At 38.1% G+C, this 17,724-nt stretch overlaps 1 protein-coding gene across 3 annotated transcripts in view; it reads left to right on the forward strand.

The window, feature by feature from the left end:
- The window catches only part of TGS1 (trimethylguanosine synthase 1), a 41,722-nt gene extending 24,217 nt beyond the window's left edge, over positions 1-17,505 (forward strand). Inside the window, exons 13-14 of one of the 3 annotated variants that reach the window (XR_004972481.1) lie at positions 15,788-15,908; positions 17,351-17,505. Coding sequence is in view for 2 of the 3 variants with exons in the window: in XM_036338245.1 (XP_036194138.1) it covers positions 6,903-7,025 (123 nt within the window). In the remaining variant the exon portion in view is untranslated. Of the gene's footprint in view, positions 1-6,902; positions 7,603-15,787; positions 15,918-17,350 lie in introns of those variants that run through there. The other 2 variants (XM_036338246.1, XM_036338245.1) reach the window with 2 other exon arrangements.
- Positions 17,506-17,724: the final 219 nt, after the last annotated feature.

Raw genomic sequence — 17,724 nt, forward strand, 5'->3', positions numbered from 1 at the left:
CACCTAAGTTAGCCACAATCTGTCTCTATTGAACCCTACCTTGAGAATAGAAGTTTCAGGTGTTCCTAAAAATAGTCACCTAAATAGAAATATAGACAGATACAACCTTTATTTGGCCAGGATCCATTTCAACTATTGTTTTGGAGGATAGGACACTTGACTAACATTAAAATGTCTTTATTCAGTTCTTACCATAAGTAAGCATTTTTTTTTAATCGCGTGTTTTTTTTCCCTAGTAGAATTGGATCTAGTATAACTGTCCTCATAAAGATCTGATGATATCTTTATTTCATGCTTTTGTTGAATTTTTAATACACTTACTACATACTGCCTTGTGCTATACATCTGTTAAATCTTTTGTCTCTTATATTTTAAATTTTATTACAATGTTGCTAGGTGTGGGTTTGTCCTTTCTCTCCTGTTTGATACTCTGAGAACTGACCCTATCAATCTGAGCTTTTTCCTCTTATTCTAGAAAAATTATCTCTTTAGTTGTTCAACTATATTCTCCTTACCATCGTATTTCCTTTTTCTGGGACAACAGCTACATTTTCTAGTGTTCTGTCTCCTTTTTCTTTCTGAGAGATTACCTCATTCTGGTCTTCCAGCTAGCTAATTCATTCTTCAGATATATACAGTCTAGCATCCATCGAATCATATCCTTTATACGTAATTATTTCTGCATCTTTGCTTTCACTTGCATTCTAATATTATTTAAAAGTTTAAATTCTTAATCTATTTTTATCCTTTCTGCATACACCTTGATAGAATTTATAATCCAGTTTGTTTTCATTCCATGAAATACTTGTGACCCTCAGATATCTTCTGGGTATTGGCAATTCTCGAGTAATGCAAAAGGATAAAGGACAGGCCAGAATCCAGTGAGGGTCATACTTGCTGCACTTTAGAATCACCAGGGACACTTGTAAAAATAACCTGACTATGCAATCTCCACCCCAGAAATTGATCTAATCATTTTTAAAGCTCCCTTCATCCATTGTAATATATAGCCTGTGTCAGCCCAGTGATAACTTCAAGGGATGCAGGTGGGAAAGCTCTGGGGTCGCTGACCCAAGCACCACTGACTGCACTCACTTACCACAAAACACTCTCAAGGCATAGCTTCCCACAGACACCCTTTCGGAGCAGCTGGACAAAAGCAGCATTTAAAGATGGTACTCTTTAATCTGAGAGTGTAATTCATCAGCTCTAGGGATTCAGAGAAAGAGGCATGAGAAGGCAGCTGCCAGGGTTAGTTCCCACCTGTTTCAGCTTCTCACAACAGAACATCTGTTTAGACTGCCCTAACTTTACTACTGAACATGGACCAGAGTTCACAGTCTCTGCAAGTGAGGCAGCATACACTGTTTAGACAAGGCAAAGGTAATGGCTAGGGAGGAGCCAGAGCAGAAGGCCAAGTTTCTTGTTTGCCTTCTTCCTGTTTTATCTTCCCACAGGCACGACCCTCAGTCCTCTGGATACACATATTCACGCCATCCCAGGTCTCCATAACTATTTTTTGTTTGGTGGTTTCCCCCTATTGTCTCCAGAGACACCTTATAAGTCAACAGTCATGCTAGTTCAGCATCTAACTAGATTAAAGATAGGTGCATGAATATAATAATAAATAATGCAGCCTTCTTATAAGAAAGGTAGAGCTTAAAGAGTCTGGCTTTCTGGTGGATGGTGTCAGGAAAGGCCCTGGATGACACAGCATGTAAACTGGACTTTAAAGTTAAAGATCAGATTGTAGGAGTTGAGGAGAAGGTGGCAAGACTGTCAATGACATGGAAGTGGGAATGTGTGGGTGATGTTTAGGTCATGGGCTAAAAAAAGAGAGTAAGAGTCAAGCAGACCAGAGTTTAGTCTCAGCCTTGTACTCACTGGCTTTCCGGTGATAGTTTTGAGGAATAAATGCAATCAGTGAGTAAAGCATTTAACAAGTACCTCTGACTCATAAATCCTCAGTAAAGTCTTGTGTCTGTTACTTAGAAGATCCCATTATAAAATTGTGGAAAGAATGTAAATGTTACTAAGGTTTTGAATGGGACCAACATGAAAAATGATATGTTTTCTCTAAAGGAAAGAATAGATAGCTTTAATATTTCTGAAATGATAGAATTTAATTTATAAGCATACATCTCAGAATATAGATTTTTCTCTTCCTCTTATCAGAAATCAGATATACTTGCTTATACTGCACATATTTTCATGTTAATTTGCTATATTTTCCCATCTTTGGTTTATCTGCTTAGTCTTTGGAACACCGATTCTCAGCTCTGTCTGCAAATTAGAATTACCTGCTCTGTCTGCAAATTAGAATTACCTAAGTGGGGTTTTTTTAGTAGTAAGGATAAATTTTACCATAAGTCATTTACAATTCAGTGTCATTAAATACATTCACATTATGCAACCATTACCATCATCTCGGAACTTTACCTCATCTTCCCAAACTGAAACTATGTCCTTTAAACACTAAATCCTCAGTAGCCCCCACCAACCTACCCCTAACAAACACCATTCTAATTTCTGTTTCTATAAAATTTTGACTACTCTAGGTAACTTGTATAAGTGGAATCATAAATATTTGTCCTTTTGTGTCTAGCTTATTTCATTTAGCATAATTGCCTCAAGGTTCGTTCTTATTACAGCCTGTACTAGAATTTCCTTCCTTTTCAAGACTGAGTAATATTCCGTTGTTTGTAGATACTGCAGTTTGTCTATTCATTCATCAATGGGCATTTTGGGTTGTTTCCACCTTTTTACTGTTGCTAATAACGCTGCTGTGAACATGGGTATACAAATACCTAGTCTAGTCTCTGCTTTCATTTCTTTTGGGCATATACTTAGGAGAGGAATTGCTAGATTGTAAGGTAATTCTGTGTTAAGTTTTTTGAGGAATCACCATACTGTTCTTCATAGCAACTGAACCACTGCACCAGCGATTCAAAAAGGACCCAACTTCTCCATATTCTTGCTAATACTTGTTATTTTCTGGTGGTGATTGTCTGCTAATGGCCATCCTAATGCACATGAAATGTTATCTTGTTGTGGTTTTGACTTGCATTTCCCTAGTGACTAATGATGTTGACCATCTTTTCATGTGCATGTATTCTGGATATTAATCCCTTATATACGTGCTTTGCCAGTATTTTTTCCTATTCCATGGGTTGTCTTTTTATTCTCTTAATAGTGTTCTTTGTCTCACAAAACTTTTTGATTTTGAGGAAGTTCTATTTTATCTGTGTATTGCCTGTGCTTTTGATGTCATATCCAAGAAATCCTTGTCAAATTCATTGTTGTTTTCTTCTAAGAGTTTTACAGTTTTAGCTAAGTAGCTTTTTAAAACTACTGATAACCTGATCCACTGGGAAAGATTCTCTCTAATTTATTTTCTGGGATGAAGCCCAAGCATACATTCTTTAAAACTCCCCAAGTGATTGTAATGTGCTCCCAGAGTTGAGATTCTCTGGGTTAAGAGAAGAGTAAATAAAAGTTAACAAGCCAGAACTCTTACTCTGTGGATTAGAAGGTGAAATTAGATCTTGCAGCCTGTCATCTGTTTATGAGCCAGTGTGGGTAAACATTAGGCCTCTCAAATACTATATGCTGCACCAGTTACAGGAAAAAGCACTGTTCCTTGCTTCATGCACTTTTATAACAAATTTGATATTAAACCTAATACTATCTGCTAATCATATCTGTGACTCAGAACTGCATTCTAGATTCTCAGAGAAGGTTGAACCCATTGATTCCATAATTCTTATTTTTCTCATGTAAATATTATGCTCTATAATAACTGGTCTCAGAAGAGGCTATATGATCTTTATATTAAATATTAGATGGGCTGATTTGGATACTTGAATGACAGTAGGAAATTTACTGTTTCTTGTAAAAGTTACACTAAGTAAACTTTTTTCTAAATTAACACTAACTCAAGAAGTTAACTTTTTCTCTTTAACTAGTGTTTTTCATTTTCTGCCAAAAGCCTGCCAGAATTATGGTTGGTAGTTTGTTCACGTTTCCTGCCTCTAGAGGGAGTAATGACACTAGAGAATAATAAAAGTAAAAAAGGCAACCTGAGAGTTATATTGTTTGGTACTGAATTTGGATCAAATTACAGTGGGAAGTTATCTTCTTTTTTAAAAAATGAAGAAAATTTCTATGTATTTTTTAAATAAGAGAAGAAACATTGCTACAAGATTGAGAGAGAGCAGAGATACAGAAAAGTCAACTTTTTGTTAAGGAACATTTAGAATATCACAACAACCTAAATTTAAAAGTGGGCCAACTATCAAAGTTTATGTGTCTGCTGTCTAAAATTCAGGGTGCATTTTCTCCATAGAAATGTCTATAAAGACCATTAATTTCCCATGCAGGGAGATTTGTACCCTGGATAATATATAGGGAGGTTACACTGAGTATGGATGCTATAAATATAATTTGTCAATCTCTCCATACAGGAGATGAGTCTAATTCTTTTCTGTATGTAGTAAAATATTTTTCTAAATCCCCATTACCTTTATCTCTTATTCCCTTTATCTGAGCGTTATTCCAGGGCATGTATCTCTTGTTATCTAAACTTTCCCTATCAAACTCAAGCACTGAATGATTTAGAAATCATTTTGTGATCGGTTCTTTGGATGGAAGTTATATCTACCTGAAAACACTAGAAATTTGGGAACTAATTAGATTCAATTCAGAGAGCCCAATCTCGCTTTCTTTCATCAATTCACTGTTTAAAGGAATGAATGGGAGAAGAAGAGAATCATACACTTAGGCTATATCTTAATTCATAGAGAAATTATTGTGAAATAATTATACTTTAGATATACTAGTCAAAATGCCTTTTATTAGTTAAAGACAGATTTATTATTGCCCTTGTGAAAAACCAGACTGACATAGAGATGCTAAAATGGAAAATAAAACAGTTATTCCTAGCCCTGACTCGGTTGGAGCATCATACTGTGCACCAAAAGTTTGCGGGTTCAAGCCCACACCGGAGGCAATCAATCGATAATATTCTCATTTCCTCTCTCTCCCTCTCTCTCTCTCTCTCCCTCTCCTTCCCCTCCTCCTCCTCCTTCTCCTCCCCCTCCTCAACCTCCCCCTCCTTCTCCTCCTCCTCCCTCCCTCCCTCCCAAAAAAACATACCTTCAGTGAGGATTAAAATAATTGAAAAAATGTATTCCTAACAGTTGCCATTCTGAGACTAGTTGACTTTTTAATTTCTAGTTTTACTTTATTACATTTTTTATTAGCAAATAGTGGAATGCACTCATGCGTTTTATCATTATAAGAGGTGCTGTGTTTGGCTTCTGTTGTTTTTTATTTCTGTTAATAAAACAGCCATCTCTTGTTGCCCTTTACTGACGGGGTTGATGTTGACATGGTTTCTGCATTGATGGAACAACTTTTTTCTTTTAAGAATACCATAGAATGACCTGTTGTTTCTTCTCTATTTCTATATCTGTGCTACTTTCCTACGAGGAAGTTGAAATGCTTTGAAATACATCCTCATTGGGAATGCACAATAAATATTTCCTCTTGTATATTATGTGTGATACCACTGAGATTAGACCTTTCAGCCTCCCAGCCAACTAGACCAGTGATGGCGAACCTATGACGCATGTCAGAGGTGACACGCGAACTCATTTTTTTGGTTGATTTTTCTTTGTTAAATGGCATTTAAATATATAAAATAAATATCAAAAATATAAATCTTTGTTTGACTATGGTTGCAAATATCAAAAAATTTCTCTATGTGACACGGCACCAGAGTTAAGTTAGGGTTTTTCAAAATGCAGACACGCTGAGCTCAAAAGATTCGCCATCACTGCCCTAGACCAACAGCACATCTCTCTGAGAAATAAATACGTTACAGTTTCACCGATTCCGGAGCTCATTACCGGAGGGCAGGTCTCTTGTGGCTGTGGTTGGACTTGTCCCTGAGCATCCTTATTGAAAACTCCGTGTTCTGTTCATGACTCCAGGGCTTCTCATGCGTTCTTTCCCTTACTCCTCACTGCTGCCTCGATAAACTCATGTCTGGTGATGTAACGATGGGTTAGAAGATGATATCTTTGCTAGTTAATAGACCCAGGTTGGATGGAAAAATGGGCTAACACAAAACGTTATCTGTATAGGAACTTAGATAAAGCATTGCTAGTTGGAAGCCCCCTGTTGATGTTAACTCCGTAGAGATGGAGAGGAGTGGTGCTTTTAGCTTCCTAATAAAGGGGCTGGTCACTGTATTCTAGTAGGCCTCAAAAAGAGCAATCTATTTTACCCAATCAAAAGGAGGGGGAGTAAAACCACACACACACACACACACACACACAAGCAAAAGGTTCAAGAGGTGGTCCAGGTTGGGAGAAGAGCAAGAGAGACCAGAGGCTAGAACTTGTGGGAGCATATCTGTCTTGCTCTCTGATGGATTATTCTTAGTATCATGTGGCAGGCTCTCAGTAAATATTGTTTAATGAATGAGAGGGTAAGATGCCAAAGATAAGGTGAACAGGACAAAAGTGTTCAGGAAAGTGACTTACTCTTTAAATTTCTGTCTTAATAAACCTGGTATTTGGGGAGGGTGTGTTTGTTTTCTCTTCCTCTGAGTTCTTTAGCTTCTGTCATTGGAGAGATTGGGTCAAATGCAGTAACATACCATGTGATCTTTCCCATAGCGTCCAAGGGTCTGAAGCAACAGGTATTTCTGCCAATAAATAGTGCATTAATACCTGGAAAGTAAGAGTGAACATTTGAGATGCCTCGTTATTTGAAGGACTCGAATAAAAAGCCAAGTCGTCTTACTATTGGATGAAACATATGAATGAAGGATTTATTTTGAAATCATGTTTGTGTATATGTGACTTTCTTCTGTTCCTTTTTATTTTTTTTTTTAGGTGGCATCCTTAGCTGGGCCTGGAGGGCAAGTGGAAATAGAACAAAACTTTCTTAATAATAAACTGAAGACAATCACTGCTTATTTTGGGAACCTGATTCGAAAACCAGTCTCTGAATCATAACTGAGATGGTACAAGGACAGAAAGATCATGTAGCAGTCAGAACATTATTCAGAGACAATTGCAATTTCTTTCTCTATTTGCTGATCTATTAAACCAGGGGTCCTCAAACTACGGCCCGCGGGCCACATGCAAATACAAATATTGTATTTGCTCCCGTTTTGTTTTTTTACTTCAAAATAAGATATGTGCAGTGTGCGTAGGAAATTGTTCATAGTTTTTTTTTTAAACTATAGTCCGGCCCTCCAATGGTCTGAGGGACAGTGAACTGGCCCCCTGTTTAAAAAGTTTGAGGACCCCTGTATTAAACCCATAATCTTATATCACTATATAAAATGGAAAGTTACAGAAGATTAATGAAGTACTTAGAGATCTTTAAGTAATATTAACTACTAGTATGTGTATTCATTAGGATAGTAAGTGTCTGATAGGGAAAAGGTAGGCTTTCTCTTGTACTTACTAGTAATATCAGTCAGCATGTATGTGTGTATATATGTGCCTATGTCTGTTTTTTAAAAATATTTTATATATTTTGGTTAACATCTTTGTGTGTGTGTGTGTGTGTGTGTGTGTGTGTGTGTGTAAAAATCAATTGTGTTATGTTTAATAAAGAGGAGATACAAAGAAAACAATGAATGAGATAGAGTATCCACCCATTTAATAACCCCTGTTGAAATAAATAATGTTATACTTTTAGGGATAGAAACAAACAGTACAGAGTGGTACACAATGAAAAGTAAAAATCTTCCACCCCTTCCACTACCCTTCCTTCATCTACCTAAAGATAACAGTATTTTAAATTCCTTTAGAGGACAGAAGGAATTGCAGTAGACTCTGAAACACCTTTTCCCCCATTGACGCACTGTTCCACAGGGCCCCCCACCACCACCTTTTTTTTTCTTATGTATTTTTTAGTAGTATATCCTGGAGACCTGTCATGTCAGTACATACATAGAGCTCTACCTCGTTCCTTTTAGTGGCCATCTAGTATTTCATCTCCCGGATATACTGTAATTTAACCAGTTTCTTATTGTTGAAAACTTGGGCTGTTTTGAGGTTTTTTTGCAATTATCAGCTATTCTGTGCTGCGATTTGAGTGCATGTTTTCTTCCATTTCTCCAGCTCTGGACATCATCAAGCACTTTCTTTCATTTTTGCCACCATCTGTGTGAGAAAAATGGTATCTTACTGTTTGTGAGTGTTTCCTTAATTATGAATGAGATTCGATAATATTTTCATACATTTGGTCTTTTTAAAATAGTTTTCCCCTTTTAAACTGACTGCTATCTTTTATTAATTTTTCTTTTGGATTGTTTTTATTTCTTATTCATATGTATGAATTCTTTGTAAATTAAAGACCCCTTTGTTTTTATTTTGTGATTTTTTTTTTTTTTTTTTTTTTTTTTTTACCATACATAAAGTTTTCAATTTTATCAGTCTTTTTTCTTTGCTGCATTTGGGTGGTTTATGTCCTTTAGAAAGATCTTATCCACTCCCAGAATATAAATACATTTATCCCAATCTTTTTTCCAGAATTTTCTTGTTTTCATGTCTTTGCTCTACTCAGAATTTGCTTTGATTTTGTAAAGTTGGTGTTTTTAAAATTTCTATTACAAAAAGAATGTGAAATATATTTTGTAATAAGCTTTATATTTTTTTTCTATTAAAATGGCAAAGAAAGGAGGAAGAATATGTGTTCCTTTGTTATTCATTTAAAAATTGTGTTCGTTCATTTTTACAAGTAGGTGGAAAAAACAGGACTTTCTGGTTATTGGGGATTTGAGACCTTTATCTATATCAGTGGTTCTCAACCTTCCTAATGCCGCGACCCTTTAATACAGTTCCTCATGTTGTGATGACCCCCAATTTCATTGTTACAAATTGAACATAATTAAAGCATAGTGATTAATCACAAAAACAATATGTAATTATATATGTGTTTTCCGATGTTCTTAGGCAACCCCTGTGAAAGGGTCGTTTGACCCCTAAAGGGGCCGCGGCCCACAGGTTGAGAACCGCTGATCTATATATATAAAAGCCTAAACGACTGTTATGGCGGAATGACCAGAACAACCAGTCACTATGATGCACACTGAGCAGGCAAGCGGGCAAGCAGGCAGGCAGGCAAGTGGTTAGGGGCAAGGGGTCGCAGATTGCAAGAGGGCACAGGTCGGGCTGACACCCCGGCCCGCCCCCCCCCCCCCCACACACACACACACACACACACACACACGATTTTCGTGCACTTGGCCTCTAGTCTTTTAACCCTTTGTGGTCCAATTTTATTTTTGGAATTCAAACAGTCTGGTCCGAATTGGAAGTCCTTCCTCTGTTGATTGCAGTAGTTCCTTGGTGGAAGTTGCCAATTAGCTCAATCACCACCTCAGCTCGATGTGGGACCTGCAACTAGTGCCTGGTCTGTCGAGTCAGCCTCGATGTTGGACCGCAAAAGGTTAATAATGTGAGCATGTTAAGCATTAAACAAAAAATGGTTTGGGCTAGGATGGAGCTGGAGGAATTGGAATAAATTGGGGTAATTCCCAGTAAGTACTGGAAAAAATAACTATTAAGTCAAAAACACCTTTGTTGGAGTTTAGAAGCAATACTAATTTTAGTCTCTTGAAATTTTACAATGTAGGCCTTGTTACTCTGCAATACAGTAGCAATTGCACTGGTCATTAAAGATTAAATTACTTTTTTCAACATCAAAATCTGTCAATGTTCTCAGTTTTTATAATTTTTCATCAGGTAGCATTAGTGTATATATCATAAACATGTCACCATTTTCTAAATAATATAGGCATTGGTCATGAACAGCTCTACCTGTGGCCTCTAGAACTCGAATGTGACCTTACTTAGCCACTTGTTTTTGTCAGTTAACCTTTTATGCAGACACTTTTTCTGCAACACGTTTTCCTACTTGTATGCTGTTAATATTTAAATTAGTCTTCCTGAACATACATGACCCTATGTGAGAACAGAAAGCCTGACCAAGATTTAAATATTCTTGTCCACTAATCCCACATAGATGTAACTGATTTATAGACCTGTTTATAGATTACTAGTGCTCAAAAAACTTTATTATGCAACCCTGCATTTAAATAAAATCTTACCAAGAAGCCAAATATGCAAAATAGATAAAAAGTGAAGCCCCTAGAGCTACTTAGGATAAAACAAGAAGCTAGCAGTCCTTGTTCTAGTCCAACTCTTGTTAAACTTTTTAAAGCCATTTTTATAAAATGAATATGCATTTAAACAATTTCAATCCAAAGTGAACAAATTCAAGAGTTTGCAGATCAAGAAAACTGAAGTCCTAGAAAACTAAGTAATTTGTCCAAGTTTAACGAGCTATTACTAATAAGTGTAGCCGAGGTTGGAACCCAAGTACTCTGTGTACAGAATTACTGTGCTTTTCTGCAAATGAGATTTAACAAACGGGATCTTCTGTGCCTTAGATCTTCACGGATAGAGATGAGTCTATAAATAGAGCAGTGGTTCTCAACCTTCTGGCCCTTTAAATACAGTTCCTCATGTTGTGACCCAACCATAAAATTATTTTTGTTGCTACTTCATAACTAATGTCGCTACTGTTATGCATCGTACTGTAAATATCTGATATGCAGGATGGTCTTAGGCGACCCCTGTGAAAGGGTCGTTCGACCGCCAAAGGGGTCACAACCCACAGGTTGAGAACCGCTGAAATAGAGCCTCCTTTGCTGTGCCTTAGTTTGTCCATCTGGAAAACATACTAATAACATGTACACACATAGGGTGATCATGAGAATTATATGAATTAATGTTTGTAAAGTGCTCCGTGTATCTGGCATGTGGTAAAGTCTAGCCAGTATTGTTTAATATTATTCTTAAGGAAAAATGAGAGATCAAAGAAGGTTTTCATGATAAAAAACAAACTGCATAAAGAAAGAATGTGTCTCAATATGATAAGGGCCATTTATGACAAGCCCACAGCTGACATCAAATTCAGCAGTTGAAAAGCTGAAATCTTTTCCTCTATGTTCAGGAACAAGACAAGGGTGCCCACTCTAACCATTTTTATTCAACATACTACTGGAAGTCCTAGCCAGAACAATTAGGCAAGAGAATTAAAAGGCATTCAAATCAGAAAGGAAGAAGTGAAACTATATTTGCAGGTGTCATAATATATATAGAAAATCCTAAAGGCTCCACAAAAAAACTGTTAAAACTAATAAACACTCAGTGAAGTTGCAGGATACAATTTCAGTACATAAATATCAGTTGTCTTTCTAGACAGTAATAAACTATCAGAAAGAAAAATCAAGATAATAAGCTCATTTACAATTGCATCAAAAAATAAAATACTTGGGACTAATTTATTTTTAATTTATTGTTAAAAATATTACCTATGTCCCATTTTTTTCCCATTGACCCCCTCCACCCTGCCCCTGTGCATCCCCAGGCCTTCACCACACTATTGTCCATGTTCATGGATCTAAATTTTTTTAAAATATGTTTTTATTAATTTTAGAGAGAGGGGAAGGGAAAGGGAGAGAGAAACAAAAATGAGTGATCTGCCTCCTGCACGCCCCCTGCTGGGGATCAAGCCTGCATCCTGGACATGTTCCCTGGACCAGGAATCCAACCTGCAACCTCTCAGTGCTGGGATGATGCTCAACCAACTGAACCACACCGGCCAGGGCCCTGGGACTAAATTTAACCAAAGAGGTGAAAGACCTATACACTGGAAACTAGAAGACATTGATGAAATAAATTGAAGACACAAATAAATGGAAAGATATTTCATGCTCAAGTGTCCATACTACACAAAGCAATATACAGATTCAATGCAAACCCTATCACAATTCCAATGGCATTCTTCAGAGAAATAAGGCAAGCAATTCTAAAATTTGTATGGAACCACAAAAGACCCTAAATAGGCAAAGCAATCCTGAGAAAGAAAATCAGTTGAAGTTTTACTGACTTTAAAGTATTACAAGGCTATAGTAATCAAAACTATACTATTGGTATAAAAACAGAGACTTACAAAAATGGAACAAAATGAGAGCTCAAAAATAAAACCACACAGATACAGTCAATTTATGGCAAAGAAGTCAACAGTATATAATGGGAAAGGATTGTCTCTTCAATAAATGCTGTTGGTAAAACTGAACAGCTGGACCACTATCTTACATCATATCAAAAAATAATCAACTCAAAGTAGATTAAAGACCTAGACATAATGCCTGAAATCATAAAATTCCTGGAAGAAAACATAGAAGGCTCACTCCTTGGCCTCATTCTTGACCTCATTTTTTTTTTAATTTTACACCAAAAGCAAAAATAAACAAGTGCGACTACATCAAACTGAAAAGTTACTGTACAGCAAAGAAAACCATCAACAAAATGAAAAAGCAACCTACAGAATGGGAGAACATATTTACAAATCACTTATATGATAAGGAGTTAATATCCAAAGTCTATAAAGGACCTTCTTAAGAATTTTGTGAATTTTCTTCTTTTTGTAAATGGATAAAGTTAGAGGCGTGAATATTAGAGTTATCATGTCTTCTTGTTCCTAACCCTAAGACCTTCATCTTCTTGGTCATATTGTTTTCATCATAAAGAATTGTCCATATTGGGGTTACGGTCATAAGATGGTAACATGATCCAGTTCGGGCAAGTCATTCAGTATCTCTGACACTCTGCTCATTAAAATGAAAATAATTTCTGGCTTCACAAAATAATTGGGAAGATAAATTAGCAGACAGTGCAGTGGTTAGAGGTCTCAGAATCATTCACACCTGTGTTTATAACTCAGTGTCTCTCTGAGCCTCCTTTAACTGTAAAATGGGGCTGAGCAGATCTCAAAGGATTGTTGTGGGGTTTAAAGTACTTAGCGCTGCTCCAGACACTGCACTGCCTCAAAACAGAAGAGCCATCATGATGATGTTGATAAGATGCTGTACGTGTTGTGGAAGTCCTAAGAAAACACAGGTTATTATTTCTGTTACTTCCTAACCAAGTCTTAAAAACAGGATTTAAAATCCACTTAAACAAGTAGGGTTCCATCAACGGTAATTATGGTCTCACTCCATGGCACACTCATGAGAGAGCTCCCCGACCTGGAAGTCTGCTGGTTTCCACTCAGTGGGAGAGTTCCCAGGTGCAGTCACCATGTCGTGTCCTGAAGTATAAATGTGTAAAGATTCATCAGTACATGCTACTGCCTTTTTAGTTTCACTACCGGAAAAGCCTGCTTGGATGGAAAGATTTTATTAGCTATGCTTTCTGCCTTTGAGGCTGGTTAGCATTGTAAGCAGGTGTTTTTTTCATTCAAAACATGTGGGCCCTTGATGAAAGCCATCATGCAATAAGTATCCAGTGCAACGGGGAGTGGAGGGGGACACAATGCTAGACTTATCTGGCCATAGCCAGTGTCTAGAAATCATTAAAAAAGAAAGGTTCACTCCCTGTCTGGTATACCTCATCTTACTTCTGTGAACCAATCATCCTTCAGTTTCCTATACTAACCAAAGGAGAGTGGTGAATATTTGAAATTTCACAGTTCTGCTGGGTCAAGGGTCAGCAAACTGTGGCCCATGAGCCCCATCTGGCACACCTCCTTTTGTGTACGACCTGTCAGGTAAGAATGGTTTGTACATTTAAGAAGAAAGGTATTTTATTTTCTGACACATGAAAATGAAATAAAATTCACATTCCCATGTCTATAGATAAAGTTTTATTGGATCACAGCACATTCATTTACACATTATTATGGCTGTTTTTGAGCTACAGGGGCAGAGCTTCACTATTAGTTGGGAAGTTCCCATTCCGTTCAGTTTAACAGAGTTCAATTTAAAAATAATATGGCAAATTCTGATTTTCCAGTAGAGCTATATGTCAAAAATTAATTTCGGAATTTAATCTGTAAATATTTAGGAATTAACCCAAACAAATGGGGAAAAGCCATGACAAAAATATTGTATTTCATCTTTATTCTGTGAACCAAGTATGTACTCCTTATCCCATGATTGTCTTTGAAATATTTATTCAAAAAGAAAAGAAACAATGGTAGTAGAATAGGCATTAAGCTGAAATTGATACTGTAGAAAATGAAATTATAGAGTCTTCAGCTAAATTATTCAAGATTTTAGCAGAAGGTGTTGAAATAATTCCCTTAATTCTCTGTTTTACTTTTGTGGCAAGGCAACTGAGCTAACTCTGACTAGAGTGGAGCCTACCTAGAATGTCAAAGGCTTTTCTTTATAAGACTCTGGATGCTTACTGAACTCCAGGCTCCCGGGCTGCATTAGCCTTTGATTTTGCTGCTCCTTCCTTCTGCCTGTGTCCCCTTCCAGCGGAACCAGTCATTGGTGTGTGTGTGTGTGTGTGTGTGTGTGTGTGTGTGTGTGTGTAAGAGCCACACCAGCTCAGTAGCAGTGTGTGTGTGTGTGTGTGTGTGTGTGTAGAAAGAGTGTGTGTAAGAGCCAAACCGGCTCAGTGGCTGAGTATCATCCTGATGACTTAGCATCAGAAGCAAGCCAGGAATGTTATCAGAGGTCCAGAGAGCCAAAAACTTTGCTTGTACTACAAAACGTCAAGCTTTAAAAGTAAGAATTCAAATGCAAAGTTAAAACTCATATTGCAGATGTTCATTACAGTGCTCGTTTGAGTAAAGAGCTGTAAACAGCCTGGGTCTCCAAAACAGTGGATTTTTAAACAGATTGTGGTACATACATGTAGAGAAATACTATTTAGAACTATGTGGGACTATTGTAAAAATACTATGTAAAACCCAATAGAGAAGTTCAGTACAGCCAGTGGGGCAATCTGGTAGAACTGGATGTATTGATATATTGACCCACTCAAGTTTCCAGTTTAGGAACCACCTCCTCTATAAAGAGGTTCTACACCACCAAGCTTCTTGTGATCTCTCCTGCCCACAGTTCTGCATTTATTATCCAACTCTGCTGTTACCATGGTCCACTTACAATCAAAGTCTCCACAGCCTGTGGAGGCTCCCCCTTCCAAAGGAATAAGGAAAGAAGAGAAGAGAAAGATTAAAAAAGTCAAATTGCAACAAACTTAATTACTGTTTTTCACAAGCAAAGTCATTTATTCAAATGATTATTTGAACTTTTTCATTTCATTTGAATATTTGATACAAGACCCTGTAGACATGAAAATGAACCAGGAGTTATTGAACTTATCTAACTAGAAGATAGCTAAATAGCATTCATTTGCAAGCAGCCTATCACCAAAAGAACCAGAGGTGGATTTGCATATTTGGGTCTGTCTGAGCCTTCTCGAAGAAGTCCCTTTGTGGCTCATCAAGGACTCTCCCCTGGCAGTATCTGGACCCCTCGTCTACAACATTTATTTAGCAAATGTTATGGTCTGAATTGTGTCCCCCAAAATTCATATGTTGAAGTGTTAGTCCCAAGGACCTGAGAATGTGGCTGTACTTGGGGAGAGGGTCTTTAAAGATGTAATTAAGTTAAAATGAGGTCCTTAGGGTGGGTCTCAATCCAAAAGGACTAGTGTGCTTATAAGAAAGTATTGAGCCCGAATGGCATGGCTTAGCGGTTGGGCATTGACCTATGAACCAGGGGGTCACAGTTCGATTCCTGGTCAGAGCACATGCCCAGATTGTGGGCTTGATCCCCATTGAGGGGCCTGCGGGAGGCAGCCAATCAATGATTCTCTCTCATCACTGATGTTTCTGTCTCTCTCTCCCTCTCTCTTCCTCTCTGAAATCAATAAAAATATTTTCTTCTTAAAAAAAGAAACTATTAAACACAGATTCACACTGAGGCAAGAGCATGTGAAGACACAAGGGAAAGAAGTCCATCTACTAGCCAAGGAGACTCAGAAGAAAACTGCTGACATCTTATAACCTCCAGAACTGTGAGAAAATTAATGTCTGTTGTTTTAAAGCCCCTCAGTCAGTGGTACCCTGTTATGTCAGCCCTTAGCAAACTAGTAGAGTAATTAATCTTTCATTAGGAAGAGAGAGCTTTTCCATTGCTCTTTTATAATTTGACATGAGTACCATTTAAAAACCTCTAATGTGTTTGTGTGTTTCTTCCCAACTAGAGAGTAAGATTCTTGAGGGAATTTCAACCCCAACCTATTCAGCTCAGTGTCCTTGTAGAACTTTTATTGACCTACTCGAATAACAAAATGTGTGACTTGATTTTGTGAAAAAGAAGAAGTGAGAAAAGAGAGGGAGAAAGTTGGTTTGGGTAGTGATTGTTTTAGTTCATAGTAAATCAACAAATGAACGGGTGCTTTAAGGCTTGACAAAGTGATTTTCTTGGACCTCCTCTCATTTACTCTTACCACAGCCCAGGAGAGCAGTGCCACCATTGGTTACACTTTACAGATAAGGAAACTGAGCTCAGAGCCACGCCACAAAGTGGTGGAGGGGCCAGACGCAGGGGAGGAGTTCTAGGGCGTAGGCTGAGGGAACTGATGAACCCCTCAACTGGGTGACCACGCTCACCAAACTCACCCACACCCTCCCTGCAAACCAAACGGAGGTGGACCTCCAAGCCTTGCCTTTCTCAGCTGAGCCCTTTGTACAATTCAGAGCATTGGGCTAGCGAGGAGCGGGGTCCCTGCCACTAAAAAGAAAAGAGTGTGTGTGTGTGTGTGTGTGTGTGTGTGTGTGTGTGTGTGTGTGTGTGCCGGTAAGGAAATCAAGCTCTGGTGCTGATACTGTGCGTTTACTGCAAGTTCTCAAAGGTTTCTCAGGGCAGTTTTTTCTTGTTCCATTTGCGGTTTTCCGGCCACGGTCAGGGTGGCTGTGCACTTAAGTCGCATTGCTGAACGCTCTCACTTCTCCATTCCCTGGGCTTCCTCCTGGGTGACCAGCTGGGTGACAGCTGGCCGGGTCTCTGTAGACCCGATAAAGCCCCATAGCAGGGGCGGGGGATGTTGTTACACAACTTCTGCTCCAACTACATGGTCTGCCCAGCCTTTCTTTGAGGCTGCAAACCCTTTTTCCCATCGTCACAAACCCAGTAAGCAGGTTGGTAATAGCTGCTCAACACATAGAGCAAGGAAGGATTTATATTCTGATGGAACAGATATTTTTCTCCAACAAATTAGTTAACTAATCGGGAAAATGAATTAAAATTAGATCTCTGATGCTTAGTGGTTGAGCATTGACCTATGAACCAGGTCAGATTCAATTCCAGGTCAGGACACATGTCCAGGTTGCAGGCTCCATACCCAGTGAGGGGGGTGCAGGAGGCAGCCAATCGATGATTCTCTCTCATCACTGATGTTTCTATCTCTCCTTCCCTCTCTCTTCCCCTCTGAAATCAATAAAAATATATTTTTAGATATTAGCTCTCTGTCACAGGTCCTGGAATAAGACCTCAGGAGCCCCCCCACGGCACTGCGAAGACCTACTGCCACACCCCACCCTGCTCATGGGTGACACGAAATTAAAGCAGCTCTGAATAATACAGGCAGTGCAAGGACCAAGAACGCTCTGACTTCGGTGCGGGTAACTTTGATGCTTTTTAAAGAATATCAAGGTCATTACCTCTCTTCCAGTTTTGTTTGGTTTTGTTTTCTTCCTAATTTGGATGAAGCCATTTAATCATTAAATTACCTTTTAGATTTCAAGCTTCAGTCCCTAGGATCTAATATGCACCTTGCAAGTTTCTTAAAAACAAAAATCCAAATCTGTTCTTCAACCTCCAGCTGAAAG

Source organism: Myotis myotis, unplaced genomic scaffold, assembly GCF_014108235.1.
Source record: "Myotis myotis isolate mMyoMyo1 unplaced genomic scaffold, mMyoMyo1.p scaffold_m19_p_16, whole genome shotgun sequence".
In the NCBI taxonomy this organism is placed as follows: Eukaryota; Metazoa; Chordata; class Mammalia; order Chiroptera; family Vespertilionidae; genus Myotis; species Myotis myotis.